The sequence below is a fragment of the Echeneis naucrates genome, chromosome 20 (genome assembly GCF_900963305.1).
Source record: "Echeneis naucrates chromosome 20, fEcheNa1.1, whole genome shotgun sequence".
Classification (NCBI taxonomy): Eukaryota; Metazoa; Chordata; class Actinopteri; order Carangiformes; family Echeneidae; genus Echeneis; species Echeneis naucrates.
Window position 1 is genome coordinate 3259841 of NC_042530.1, and position 15086 is coordinate 3274926.

At 43.1% G+C, this 15086-nt stretch overlaps 1 protein-coding gene across 1 annotated transcript in view; it reads left to right on the forward strand.

Annotated features, from left to right (window-relative positions):
- Positions 1-1991: 1991 nt before the first annotated feature.
- Positions 1992-15086, forward strand: part of gpr158a (G protein-coupled receptor 158a) — a 48376-nt gene continuing 35281 nt past the window's right edge. The window contains exons 1-2 of the mRNA XM_029529476.1: positions 1992-2860; positions 13291-13396. Of these exons, the coding sequence (XP_029385336.1) occupies positions 1992-2860; positions 13291-13396 (975 nt within the window). The remainder of the gene's footprint in view (positions 2861-13290; positions 13397-15086) is intronic.

Here is a 15086-nt window from a genome sequence, read left to right on the forward strand (position 1 = left end):
CATTTCCATCACAACTAGGTTTGGCTAATTATTTTCCCACTTCTCTGAAGACCACTTTGCTAAAAAGACTACTGTACACATTACCATAGTTAAAGATTGGTATGCTTCACTTCTCTCGGTGCATTGCATCTGTGAAACTTGCTGCATAACTGTTTTGACCTGACAGAAAATGTATCAGGAACCCCACAGACAACTGAATATCACAATTGTGAAAGGCCTCCATTCTTCTGGGATCCTTCAGCTGCATTTTGGACACCATCACTGCAGGAGTTTGCTCCCATTCTGCCACAAAAGGATCAGTGAGTTTTGCTACTGATCTTAGGAGATAAGGCCCGCCTCACATTTGTTGTCTCAGTTCATCCTCAAGGTTTTTCCAAATGTCTCTTAGAAAAGGATGTGCGCTGAAAGTGTATATTCACATCAGCTTCCTTCTATAAATTATGGGACGCCCCCCCCAACGCTCTTTCAGGCTCAGTTGGAAAAAGGTGATGTCATGTACTTCTGTGCTGCAGAGTGGATTTAGCAACATTTGATTCAGAACCTGATTTTTGTTGGCATGTTGTTTGGTCACTGTCAATCAAATGTGATCAAACCAACACCCACACGGTTGTGATGAATCAGAGAGATACTTAAGCTTCGCAGCCAAGTCTTCAGCTTCAACTCTTCAGCCCAAGAAAACAAACTCAAACAAAAACCACGTGGACAGGAGCAGTCCGTAATCGCCCTGTGAGTGAAAGCTGAATAAGTCAAATTCATCCAATTTTTTCATGCTTTATTCTTGCATTTATTTCCTGGCCGTTCAACGTTGGTGTCCAAGCACCATCAGCCTGGTAATGTACCATATTTTAATTATTAGAGAATACATGCTCAAGCACCTATAGATTTCAGAAACGATGGTTGTATCAAGATGTGTTTTCACAGTAATTCATACAGGGAAAACGACTTTTGACCAAAGTAGACTTTGATCTTTTCATCTAAGTTCATTTCCAGGTCGGGGGGGGTGCTGGAGCCACCCTGGACAGGTCGTCAGTCCCCAACACACAGAGACAGGCAGAGACCAATAACCACTAATGCTCACCGATTCACCCAAACATGATGTCTTTGTACGGGAGGAGGTGGTGGTGGTGTTGGTGGTGTGTGTGCGTGTGTGTGTGTGTGTGTGTGTGTGTGTGTGTGGGGGGGGGGGGGGGGGGGGGGGGGTTAACAGATCTAACCACCACGATCTAAATGAACCCGTTTAATTCTGACCCCATCAGCTTCAGCACCGGACAGCTCCTTGATCTCCTGATCAGCTTCAGCACCGGACAGCGGCAGCAGCATGACTGACAGCTGAAGCCGCCAAACGCGGATCGAAACGGCGGGAAACGCGGAGCACGGCTCCTCGTGCGTCTCCTCGGAGCTCCCACGTCCTTCCTTAATGCCTGCTGTGGTCGGAAGAGGGCGGAGTGCGTTTGTAATCCAAGTGAGAAGCTCCCTGACACACACACATATAAATATAATAACGGGCTGCTCCCTCACCCCTCCCTTCAGTCCGTTTAGCCAGGAGGAGCCGTCTCATCTCCGGTGAGAGAGGAGGAGGAGGAGGAGGAGGAGGACCCAGCAGCCAGCGGAGACTCAACATCAACAAGCTGCATGAGGCGTCGTTAAGGAAGGAGAAGGAGGACAGCCAAAAAACCAAAACGGAGGGGTTTTCTCACGTTTTCCTTCCTGCTTTGCTTTTTGATTTTGAGGCGTGGAGCTTGCGAAAACATCCTCCAAGTGGTGAGACGATGGTTTAGTGGAGCAGTTTGGTAGATTTTATTTTTTATTTAGTTTTTGTTGTTGTTGTTCTTTTCTTTTTCTTTTTTTTTTTTTTTTTAAACAGCACGCCAATCCGACGACACTGTAATTCCGGGCAGCCACCCCACCACCCCTCTTTCCCCCCCTCCCCTCCTCCTCCTCTTCTCCCCCCCCAAAAAAAAAAAAAAAAAAAACCAAAAACATCTGTAGAGATGGCTGTTTTCCGGCTGTCGCTGCTGCTGCAGGTGGGATTTGTGATCGGATCCAGCCATAAATTCGCTGAATGGTCCGGAGACGCCGGAGCACCGGAGACGATTTACGGCGCCGAGACGCACCGTCGGCAGCTGGCGCATCTCCGTGCGCCTCACGATCCTCCGGCGGAGACGGCGGAGCTGGCGCAGAAAATAGGGCAGCACCTCCCCAGGGTGGTCACCGCTTTCCTGCACACCGGGGACTCGACCACCTTGAAGCACGCCAACTGCTCACGCAGGTACGAGCTCACCTCTCTGCGGGGAAGGTCACACGCCACCCCGCATTACTCCATGGGCAGCGTGCTGGATACGGTGCTGCACGCCACAAACTTCCTCAACATGATCTTGCAAGCCAACAGGTCCAGAGAGCAGAGCCTGCGGCGAGACATTGAGTGGTACCATGCCTTAGTCCGGAGCATACTGGAGGGGGACGCCAAGATTCACCGGGCAGTTGTCACTTTCAGCGCGGATCCGTCCGTGGCGGGGCCCTCGGTGCTCCTCCAAGCCACCAGGGCCGGTGGAGAGATAGTCCTCCAAGACCTCTCCGGCACGGCCCACCACGATCTGCACAACCGCACAGCAGACACCGAGTGGTACCACGAAGTTAGAGACAGGAAGAAGCCCGGTTTCCATAAGAGGGTGCTGAGCCAAGACTTCACATCGGTGGACAATTCTTTAAAAAGAGGCGAGAGTTTCATCCCGGACAAGACTCATGTCAAATGGTCTGCGCCCTACCTGGAGTGTGACAACGGGCATTTCGTTCCCAGGTGGCTGCTGACCTTATCAGCTGCTTTCTACGGCCTGAAGTCCAACCTGGTCCCCCAATTCAGGTAGGAGCAAATCATGTGAACCAATCCCAGATTTTTATTTATTTTTTTTTTTAAATCATCTTTGTCCTGAAAAACACCTGCGATGCTTTCAGTTGTGTTTAAGATTCAGATTAGAGAGATTAATGTCAGCCTACAGATGAGTTCAGGCGGGGGTTAGCCTCAGCTGTGTGCCAGTGCTTATACATGAACCTCAAGGTCTCTTCACTCCCCAAACATGCTGCAGCCTCCCACTGGCCTCCTCTTGTTCATGGAGGATGAGGAGGGTGTGTGTGTGTGTGTGTGTGTGTGTGTGTGTGTGGGGGGGGGGGGGGTTCTTCTTTCCTCCAGTCTGACAAGGCGGCGGGATGCTAAAAATAACCCTGGATGGTACTTGATGTAGCAGCGGTGGAAACCTCTGGCTGCAGGCCCTGATTCATTTTTCAAACTCACCCGGCCGCGTGCTTTACTACTCAAGAAATGTCGTGTGTCCTTCCCCCCCCCCCCCCCTTTTTATTTATTTCTTTTTTTTTTTTTTTTTTTATGAGAGGTTGCCAAATCTGTGATGAGTCAGAACCTTCCCATGATGAAAGCAAAAGCAGCCAGGATGCTGAGATGTGTGTGATGTTTGGATGTTTGGATGTTAGTCCATGTCCTAAAGCCACCCCTGCTGCAGCCTGCCGGTGTAATCTGCCGTGTTTATGCCAGCAGCTCTGATATGCACCGGGATAGTCAAGAGTTAATGCTCCATAGGATCCTGACCAACATCTTCGCGATGAATATTTCATCCAGATCGCTGGTTGTGTGTGTACTGCCTCCGATGAATCTTTAATTGATACACTCAAGTTGCTCACAGGCAGGCAGGGATTGCAAATGAGTCAAAACCTGCAGTGATTATACTGTAACATGCTATCAGCTACCTGGTGTTATCCCCGACTAAAGCCTCTCAGAGCAGCTTCACACACTCTCAGTCTCCCAGCGAGGCGATCTAATATCACATTAACCCATACACTCATCTGTCGTTCGGTTAAACGCTTGCAGATTTTTTTCCAAAGGAAAAGTGCTTTAGAGGCATTCATGCCATCGCCAGAGGAGCCGTTTCAATGCCCATTTTTTAACCCACCCCCCCCCCTTCCTCCTCCTTTCCACCGAGCCTCCCTCCCCCTAAAGATTGAATATGTGACATGTATGAGCTTTTTGTATTGTTTCACGTCCCCGGAGAGCAACCTATTCATTGGCACTAAAAGAAAAATCACCTGGTGCCTAAAGGAGCAACATCTCTTCAGGAATTACTTTCCTTACACCAGGGAACAGCCCAGTGGTTCTGCATTGAAAAACAGACTTTTGACATTATCACACTCTTCCATCGCCTTACTGTAAATTATGCAGTGTCTTATGGATTGCTTGTGGATTCATTACTCACGAAACATAGAGGAAATAACACAAATGCAAAGTAAGAGCAGTGACATACATATTTAACACAAAAGTTCAACATTTATTTAACATAGTTGCTGTCTTGCTCAGAGTTATAAAAGAAGGTTAGAACAAATATTGGAAACAAGAAAAAGCAGCTGAAGTCGTTTGTTTTTGAAACAGATCTAAGATATGAAGTGATCTTTAGAGTTGCTGGTAGATAACTTAGGAAAGAGTGAGGCTAAATTCCTTTATTTTAGTCGTTATAGTATGCTAAGCTAACCAGAAATACAGCATCATCAATACATCATATCAGAAAAGTGGAGGATAACTGAAACACCAAAAAGTGAAAATGGAAACCACAAATTTCTGTTTCAGTGAGTAGAAATGATTGCACAGACAACGGAGTAGCTGTGGTAGAGTATCTTAAGGATGGCGATGAAAGAAAAACTGCTCCTTGAAAAACTTGACTCTCGTGTTCCTGTTAACACGCTGTGGAGCATCGAACAAAACCTGCTTATCAGAGGAAACAACTGTTCTGTGCATGCAGCCATGAGAGTGGTTTCCATTTTTCGGCGAATTTATGGCAGCAAAGGGAACGAATAGGCTTCCCAAAATGATTGAACATCAAACATTTTTTCCGTATTCATGGTCTTTATTGCAAAGTCGCCTTTTTTTAAACACATTTTGATCAACAACATGATATTGTTTTTAAGGAAATATATCAAATTAGGTTGCCATCCAGTGTTGTTTCCATATCATTCACAAAATGCCTTGATAGTCGCTGTGTGATTTACCAGTTTTTAGATATAAATACACTAAACTGAACTGTTCAAATGAAAGTCTTTATAGGGTTAATCTGAGTATTAATGGGAACATAAAACATCCATTCCACCTTCTTGTGTCCTTTTGGCCATGCCTCATCTCTCAGCCATGTTTCAGACGCTCATATCAAAGTGGAAGGCAGCTCATCTTGCGTCCTCACAGTGCCCCGGCAGACTGTCAGATAAGAAACAGGAGAGGAGGAGCAGCGCTGGCTAATACAGCTGCCTCACACATCAGCTCTCCTCCGTTTCCCTTCCAGATGAATACACAATCAATACAACAATGAATTAATAATGAAAGATGTAGAACAACAACCCTGCACGGGCCATTTTGATTTCAACCTTTTAACGCTTCAGCCATTTCCTGTTTGCTATGACAATGCTACAAGATGCAAGGTGACTTGTTTTGTGTCCTTATGCATCACATATATGGAAATGTATACAAATAAGGTTTTTTTTTTGTTGTTGTTGTTGTTGAACATGCAGGCGCTAAACAACTAATGTGACTTGTTAGAGCAGGAGTGTGTGGACGTGTTGATAATAGATCGACCTGTTGTTTCTGTGAAGGTGTAAGAAATCGCGCCTCTCACACTTCATCTCTTCTCTTCCCGTCTGTCTCTTCAGCTGCACTCGAGGCTCAGGAGAGGCAGCTCAGACCACACAAAGAGGACTGGCTTTTTTTTTTAAGCATGCAGTGTGTGTATCTGTGTGTCTGTTGGAGCCTTTGTTGGAGGCTGAGACATTCTTCAGGATGATACTGTACGTTCCTAATTGGCAGATCACTCTAAGTCCAGACACAAGCTCTTGCTTCCATGGACGCAGAAAACCAAAAGCCAGTTTGAGTGTCTAAAAAAATGGAGGAATGTGAAGTGGTGTATTTGTTAGGTGAGCAAACACCTTTCCCAACACAGACCTTAATTGCTTTGAAGCTGAAGCTTGAGAGGTGGCAGAATAACAAGGCAAGCTAATTGAAACTATCTAAAAAGGGACAGCCAAACTGTAAAGGACTACATGTATTTTTCAGTATGTCTCTCCAAAGGTTGTAATTAGATGGCAGACTCCTCTTCATTTACGCTTGGCTCCGCTTCCTGTTTTGCTGTACAAGCAGCCAGAGTCGGGACAGCCTGACTGCTGTGGGACGCCCAGCCGTCTAACAGAGCAGGAGGCCTCGAGCTCCATGAAGAGCCAGCAGCATCTGCTTCAATGGACGCCATCCAGAAATAAATAGGAAGGAAACCCCACTATACCCACGGCGATGAGTGATACTATATGACACAGAAAAAAGATGAAGATGAAAAAGAGGGCAGCAGGGCAAATAAAAAAAGCAAGAAAAAAATAACCAAAAGGAGTTAAAGCAGCCAGTACGCTGACTTCAGATTAGAAAGATGTGGTAGATTTCCACTGAGTGCAACCTTGAAGCAAACAAGGGTTAAAGATCCCCAGGGTGCTTCTTCACTTACTGCTGACGTCACTGGGACTCCTCCGCTCAGTTAGGTGACCTGCCAATATGAAGCCTTTAGCCAGTAAATGTCAGCATTACAGAAAACCCGACTATCGTGGCATTCTAGGCAGTTTCTAATAACACAGCTAATGATGGGAATAATCCCTCCTGTTTGGTCAAAATACACAGATGTAATTCATTTCCCCCTCAGATTATAAATCTGTAATATTATTACTGTCGGTTTATTCTTTAGTAATCTGCTGTGAGAGAAACAGAGCTGTCACATGATAGTCAATAAAAAAAAAAAACCTCAAAAACCATCAATCATCTAACGTTTGCCATAAAACTGTCAGGTTTTCTTTGTCAGCAGAGCTCAAATCAACGAATAGTGCTTTTAATGACAAGAGTGTCAAGAGTCCATAACTGTGACAGAAAGAGCCAGCTCTCTTGAAAAAAAAAGAAGAAAAGGCTTTATTCACTTTTTGTGACAGCTGCTCCGCTACAGGCGCTGTGTCTTCTTTGATGACCAGCGACAGAACTCAATAAAATGACCCAGGTTCCACTGAAACGCTGGTAGACAAGCAGCATCCTGCCCGGCGGCTAGACTCACATTAGCTTCTGCTCGTCCTGTCAGCTTAATGCATTTCCATCAAATAAGAGACATTTTCCTTGGAAGTGCTGCACGGTGCTTCCATTGTGATTGTTCTATGACATAATATGTGAACTGTGCCCTTCTGAAAGGACAGCAATGTGTTCTTGTCGAGACGCTTAGGCAGGAGAAATGTGCATGCAAGTTCATCTGGGCGTGCAGGTCTTCTGGTTACATGGATAAGCTGGAGGATAACGTTTAAGCTTTGCGCCAGTCGTCCATGTTCACCTCTCCTTTACATTGTTCTTGGTTTATGTGCACACAGCCAGTGTAACCGGAGATGTCAGAGCTGATTCCTTTTGCTTCAGGAGAAACCACTGGATGCTCATGTGTTCTCGCGCAAATTCGCACTCTATAAATTTACTCATGAACACGGGAAGTATCGTGAATCAACATTCCGCTCCAGTTAATGTCAATCTTATAGAGAAACCGAAAAAAAAAAAAAAAAATGTGACAGTTTCAAATATGCAGGTTTAGCTGTTTCCAAAATCTGCAAAACAAAATAATCCCAAACCGGCTGCAACCATAATGTGGTCACACTGCAGAAGTGACCAAATATTAACGCCATATTAAATACTTCACACTGAAATAGCTTTTGATTTGACTGACGTCAACTATTTTCACGTTGACATGGAAGAAAATAGAGAAAGTAGCCACAGATAGTCGTACTGAATAAATAAATGGAGGACGTTATATAAGATTAAACAAATAAGGATCACAACATTGTTGTATTATGTGTTAGGAGGTTGTAGGCAGAGTAAGAGTTTTACATTATTACCAGTGTTGGTACTAATGCACTTATGTATTAGTACCATTATAAATGATATGGAGTTAATGGATCAGAGCAGCTCTGGTGTTGTTTCCTGTGTATTAATTATATGTAGAAATAGAACATGATTAAGGAGGTTTCAAAGGATTTAACAGATCTTAATAATTAGTTTGGCTTAGACCGATTTACTGCACTCAGATGTCTTTTACTGTGAAGAAGCGGATAAAAAATTTCAGCTAATTCTTGAATGAAAGCCTAAATGCCCACATTAACAGAGGCACAAGTTAACCCAGCTCTGTAGTTACTCAGATATGTATTTTCTCTTATTTTAGTGTCAGCTAGCAGTATGAGCCTGCCTCCACCCTTTGAGCTAAGCCGGCATGTCTCCGATCTGCCTCTCCAGACTGATAATATACAACCTTCCAGAAGAAAGAAATGTCAACAACCCATCAAAATACTTAAGTTACACATATAAGTCGCTTTAATAACTGAATGCCAAATTGCTACCCTCAAAATAGTTGTTGTGTCTTTTTGTTAACAAAGTTTTAGGAACCAATCGTACAACAACAACCAACAACTCATATCATCCTCACACTATAATCTTCCAATGGCTGTTAGTAGAATAAACTCTTATTCTGTGTTTATCTGGTATTAGTCTTAATCCATCCAGTGTTTCAACACGCAACTGTGCCAGAGCAACGGATTAGCTATGAAATGAACACTGACACAGAATTTTTACGTGTCTCTTTGTTGCCCAGCTTACTTGAAAATTCTGACATTAGCAGAGCTCCCTGTGCTGTGCCAGCAGGCTAAATGGGCTAATCAATCTCAGAGTCCAATTTCTGGGCCTGCCCTGAATAGAGGCGTACAGCTCACTGTTCATTCAAGAATACATGACAGAGTGACTTGTGACAAAGAGGGCGCGGGGTGGCCTTCAACCTAGACGTGTTTCGATGAATATCCCCCTTAGTAGTAGCCTCTAAGAAATTAGCCAGATACATCTACAGTCAACTTCATAATGCAACTAAGATTAGCACGGTCTGACAGTTCTGTCAGAGAAAGCAGAGCCCCTGCTGGTGGGATGCTCCTCTTTTTTCTGCTCTGGCCTTTAGACCCACAAAGAATGGAGGATGAAAGGAGAGAGCACTCTGTTTCCTTGGGCATCACTATCTCCTGCTCTCTGTGATAGTCCTGTCTTTATGTCCTGGGGCCGGGATGGCCACCATGATGCCTCTTCTTTGTTGTTTCAAATTACGATCCGGTCTTTGTGCTGTATGCATATTCAATCGCCACCTTTGTTTGAAACTGAGCGCACTTGTTAGCTTGTTTGTTTGATTTTTTTTTTTTTCCCCCCGCAAGCTAGTTTATAACGCCATATGTCCACTTTGGATGGGATGCTACAGATTGCCTGCAGAGTTGGACGCAGATGAGAAAAGAGAAGGCGATTTTGGAGAAAGAAGGAAGTGCCAGAATGTTTCTTCTTTCTATAAGCTCTCACTTCTGCAACCAAAGCCCAAACAAATGTAAATATTTGAGCTTCCATTGTAACTGCCCCCCTCCCCTCCCCCATCCTGAACAAAGGGTCACATTATTCATGCTTCTTTTTATTTTATTTTATTTATTTATTTTTTGCGATGAAGTGTTCCCTGGCCTTATTACGTAACAGAATTGAAACCGAAGTAATTTCTCAGCAGCGGAAAACAGCAAGGTCAGTTTGCCCCAAGGCAGGACTGAAGCAGAGTTATTAATAACATAAGTACAGCCAAAGAGAGCGTTGCACTTGGCCGGCGTCCACAGGGAGCCGGGTACAGTAAACCAGCTCCTGTACACCTGCAGAAAACGCCACACCAGCATAACTGTAGATGTGAATGTTAAAGGAAGTGAGAAATGGATCAATATTGGCCGCTAAATGGTGTCAATGGTGGTGCTTTATATCACATTTCAAACAATTGCAAGCATTGAAATGTTGTCGGTATTGAAAAGAATTTAAGATGTTTCTTTGGATATAACAGTCAGCTGCGGTGGATGCATTTCTTTTGCATGTACAATTATGAGTCTGATTCAAACAGATACACGATTTTCATTTATATGCTCACAATTCACAGTTGCGTTGTTATGCCTTGTTATACTTCTTCACACATCATTTTATGGTAAAGTATCATTGTGAGCATAAGGCTGGAGAGATTATATATTAAAAAAAAAAAATTAGCAAAAAATAAAAAGCGTTTTCCGGCTCCTGCTGCAGGTTTGACGCAGGTGACGTCACCACGTCATCTTACGCAAGCCGTTCGTTTTTAAGGAAAATATATATCTATATATATATATATATATATATATATATACACGTATGCAGGCCAGTACCGGTTATTGGTACCGTGGATCCCAGATGTAACCAACGCAACTGTTGCTATGGTTACCTGGATCTTAATGCGTTAAACTCTGAAAGTGGAAGTCCTGTCATGTCATTTTGACTGACAAACTGCAGTTTTATTAAGAAATATGACAGCGTGAGACAGTTTACTGGATATTTTATTTTCTGCAGCAGACGGATGGACGGTGAGGTAAAAACTAATAACACCAATCATGTGTCCTTTTTTTACTTCAGTGTCCCTGTCAGCCATGACAGTCAGTAGACTGTGGCAGGCTCACTCATGGCCTTCTGATTAATGGTGTTATTTACACCCATGCTTTTCCTGCTATGACATATCAAAATGTCTGGCATTAAAAATGAGCCATGCAGAAATCAGCGGTACACTTATTTAATTTTTTTTGGTCACAATCTGCTTCTGTCCTCTCGCAGTTTTGTCACATTCACACATTTTGTTTTTCTGTCATCTCTCTTCTTCTAATTGCAGTAAGAACCAAACTCGCTCTTCTTCCTCCTTTCCCAAATTGATAACACAACACTGACAGCATCCTCTGCCACTTTCAGCCTTAGTCAGCGCAAGGGATGCTTTGACTATGGCGTAACCATGGAAACCACACTCTCTCAGTTCACAAAATCCAGCAGAGGATGGGATAAGGTGTTTGCATGACTTGGTGTCGTAGCTGGGATGAATTCCTGGTATTTGCACGTTTTGTGGTTTTCTGTCGATAAAACTGCCCATCCTCCATGTTGTTCGCTGTCTGATGCCCTTGGATCTGAAATTTGATTTTGTGTTGCTGATGCAATTTTATCTGTCTTTTCGCTGCCGTTGATTATTGCTGTTCATGTTTACTACGGCAGCGAGCGGCTTCTTCCAATAACATATTTTGCTCCTTCTGTTTAAAATCATGTGGAAATGTATTAAAAACAGGAATCATTAGCTGGACAGGAGGGCTTCCTCCGAAACTGTAATTTTTCTCTCCCATAGACTTGCACTGACGCACAGAAACATTCAACACCAAACTAGCTGCTTTCTAAATGGCACGATAGGAATGTTAACCATTATAAGTGATCAGTACAGATCTACAGGTGGAAAATAATCAAATTTGAGTGACCCGTAGAGTGAAGTGTGAACAGATTAATTCATTTTAGGATTATTTCCCAGGTAATAATGGTCTGTGTTCATTTCTTGGTGAGACCACTAAGCGCCCTTTAACAAAACCGCACTGGGGCAAAATGCATTAGTAACACAAATCATTGCACCCTAATTGAAGCCTTATTCGACAATGATGGATGGTAGAAACTTGTGGAGCTTACAAATGAAATGAACCTCAAAGAAACGTGGCATATATCCTGACTATACTTCGGGGGAGATGTCTAAATAAGCCTCTTTCTTTGCTTTTAATTAGGGCACAAATCCCAGATTTTGGAAGAGTGGCTTCATCGGTGGCTGGTTTCTGCTTTTCTCTTTGTTATCTGTTAATCCTAAAACAAAATAAAATCCATGTGAATGTCAATGTTCAAACAAGCATCACAAGAGATAAATGTCATGACAAGGTCACTCACTGATTCATTTTAAGTGATGCAGCTGCAGCTTTCTGCTTGATTAAACCCATGAAAGCGCTGATTCAGTCACCTGCTTTGAGTGTGGACTTGCACTGATTCGCATATATTTGGTGACCTCAGTTGAAAGTATCCTAAAAACATGCAGTCCGAGTTTCTAAAAACATTGTGTGTCTGTATGAATGCCTGATCACAGAAGCGTTTTCTTTTTTTAAATCACAGCACATTATCTGGGTGTCCTGACACTTGTCCTCCTGAGCTGTCACTCTGGAGAGTCATGCAGCACGTCTTCCACCAAGTTTAAAGACGCTATAGATTTTCCAGCAAAACGTTGCCTCTGGCTGTGCTACATTTTTAAGTCTTCCAGGAGGGAAAGCCTGAACGTGGGCCGAGGTTGCTGAGAGGCGGCGCAGGGGTTCTCGTTGAGCTGCACGTGTCTGAAATTCATTGTCTTGCAAAAAGCAAACATGTTTAAACATAATTTGTTTATTTTTCTTTTCTGTGCATATAGAGAATTCTGCATTTGGCTGTTGGTTTGTCCAGTGTGCCGCAGCTGTCAGTTAGAAAAGGCATTTGCCACCCCGGCGAAAAAGTCTCTGAACCAGAGAGGGCGACCTTCACAATCACAGATCCTGACCTTTCTCTCCATAGACCTTTAGGCAGCTAAGTAAGTGTAAATCCTCGGCAGCGCTGTTTGAAGTTCCTGCCTGGCTCAGCTGGCTGAAATGGAGCAAAGACGCCAGCCTTCCTGCACTTCCGCTGCTCAGTGTTTTGTAGTGTTAAGTAATATATTGGCAGTTTATCTTCTGTCTGACGTTGAGCTGAGTGGGAAGTGAGAGGAGTTAGTTGTGGAAGTATTTATTTCTTTTTTCCCAAAAGGACATTTGTTCTACAGTTTATTTTTACAGTTGCCCATCCATCCATAATTTCATTACAGCTTTTAATGTACATACATTTCCGGGGATGTCAGCAGAAGGAGACAGTTTTTGTGTGTAAGGTTAAAAATGATTGTTGTGTGGTTTAGTTTATATTTTGTTTGCATTATTCTTTATTGAAATGAAACCATTGAACGTCTTGCTTAATTGCCCTTTCACCTCAGCGGTTTTCTAGCCACATAGCTCACTTTCAACTCTCCAAGTCTAAAAATCTGCAGACAGAAGATCCTCTGTATCTCTTTCGTTCCAGCATAAATAGAAACATGGGATTTTTTATTTTTGTCAATACTTCAGTGAAACTAGATACTTATCTCTACATGGTATCTGGCCTCATTTCACTGCTCTACAGCAGCACTTCTATTAGAAGATGTAAAATAGGGATGTTATATATTATGTTGTCTTCATTTGTCTCTCTTTGATTTACAAAAATCTAATTTTTCCCTGACATTCCTAATCCTTCAGCAGCCATCTTCACAATGTCCTCCTGTCTTGCAGGGGTGTGGTGCGAGTGGACATTAATCTGCAGGATGTTGATATTGACCAGTGTTCCACTGATGGCTGGTTTGCAGGAACGCATCGATGCAACCTGACCACGATGGAGGTGAGTGTGCCGAACATGCGGATTAGACAGGAGATTGATTCGCTCTGGAAAACTGAACTGTAATGTACACACACTCAGCCGCACGAGGCATTAAATGGAAAAGCACTAAATCTGTATGTTTTGTGATGAATAGGTGATGATCTGATTTTATTTTCATGACGCTATCATGAAATTCTACCACTTAGCTAAACACAAAAGGCTTTTCTATTCATATACATGAAATTCCCTTTTAAACAACTTTGTTGAAAATGAAACCACCGCGTTTCTGTGGAAGAATGTGGACAAATTGGTTCAATCAATCCAGTTCACTTGACAAATTTTTCGGTTACTGGGCTTCTTTTAGTTATTAGGCAGATTACAGAGATGCAATGCAACGACTTCTTTCCAAATCTTAAAGATCTGGGCCATTTGTAAATGATGGCAATGTCAGAGAGTCGGTCCAACATGTGCTCAGTACTGTTAAGAGAAACTAGATCTGGCCATTTTCATATGGATGAAAAATAGCCCCGTCTCATGTGGACTGAGCTTGTGGAAACTCTCAGCATGTTCCTATTTTTAAGGCGATGCCCACATCCTTTATTGTAAAACGGGGAACCTCGGCGGCACCGAAAACGACACATGCTAAAACTGCTTCTTAGTTGTGACAGTTCTCCCTGTCTTTGTCAGGGTGAGTTCCCTGTTTCATCTACAAGTCATTGCTTGTCATTATCAGCATATAAATATTAATTATCTTTCTTTTAATGCACATTCTCTCTTCCACTTCCATCAACAGTTAGTGTGTAGAACTAACTATATATTCCCATATTACATGAGAATTAGCAGCAAACTCAACTCAAACTTTATTTCTTGCTCTTTTTCTTTTTTCAAGCACAAATTATTAATACCATTGTAACCTTTCTGCTGTATAGCTACGGTAGCAACTAGGTTGCTGGTCGATGCTTCTTACCTGCTGTTTCAGTGCCATCGTTAACAGTGATAGATTCTGAAGAGGTGCTGTAGATCAGACTGCTTCATAATGCATGTGATGTAATGGATTGCACTGAGCCTCTTTGAATAATTAATCACTCTCTTTGTCTGAGTACTTCCACCTCTCAATGGACAGTTGATGACAGAGACATTTGACATAGTGTGTGTGTGTGTGTGTGTGTGTGTGTGTGTGTGTGTGTGTGTGTGTGTGTGTTGCGTGGCTACAAAGAGACAAACACATTGTTACTGGTATAGATTTTAGCTTGGTTTGCAAAATAATGGTCTCCCTGTGCTTCCAGGGCAGGAGTGTGTTAGGAGGATGCTTGCTCACAGATAAATGATGAAAGCTGTTGTGGCCGTGGCGTGCTGAACGATATGTGTTGGCTTGCGTGACAGCCTTGCCATGCATTAGTGCTCATTATCATCATATGTGAGGGAAAGGACTTGAAGAGGAAGAAGTAGAAAGGGAGGGATGTTTGTGTGGAGGGACAACGAACAAGAGCAGCACTGGTTTCAAACCAAGTTTTGATGTCCTGTGAATGTGTGTTTACATCATAATTCACAAATAACACATGATCCTATCACATGATAACAGTCTTGAACAAATAGGAGTTACAGCATGCCTTCTTGGTATCTGTTACAGCTAACAACCTACCTTCCTGGCCTCAGAGTGCACAGCCAGGTAAATCAGAGGTGACGTGGGAGGCTGTTGTTTCTCCAGCTA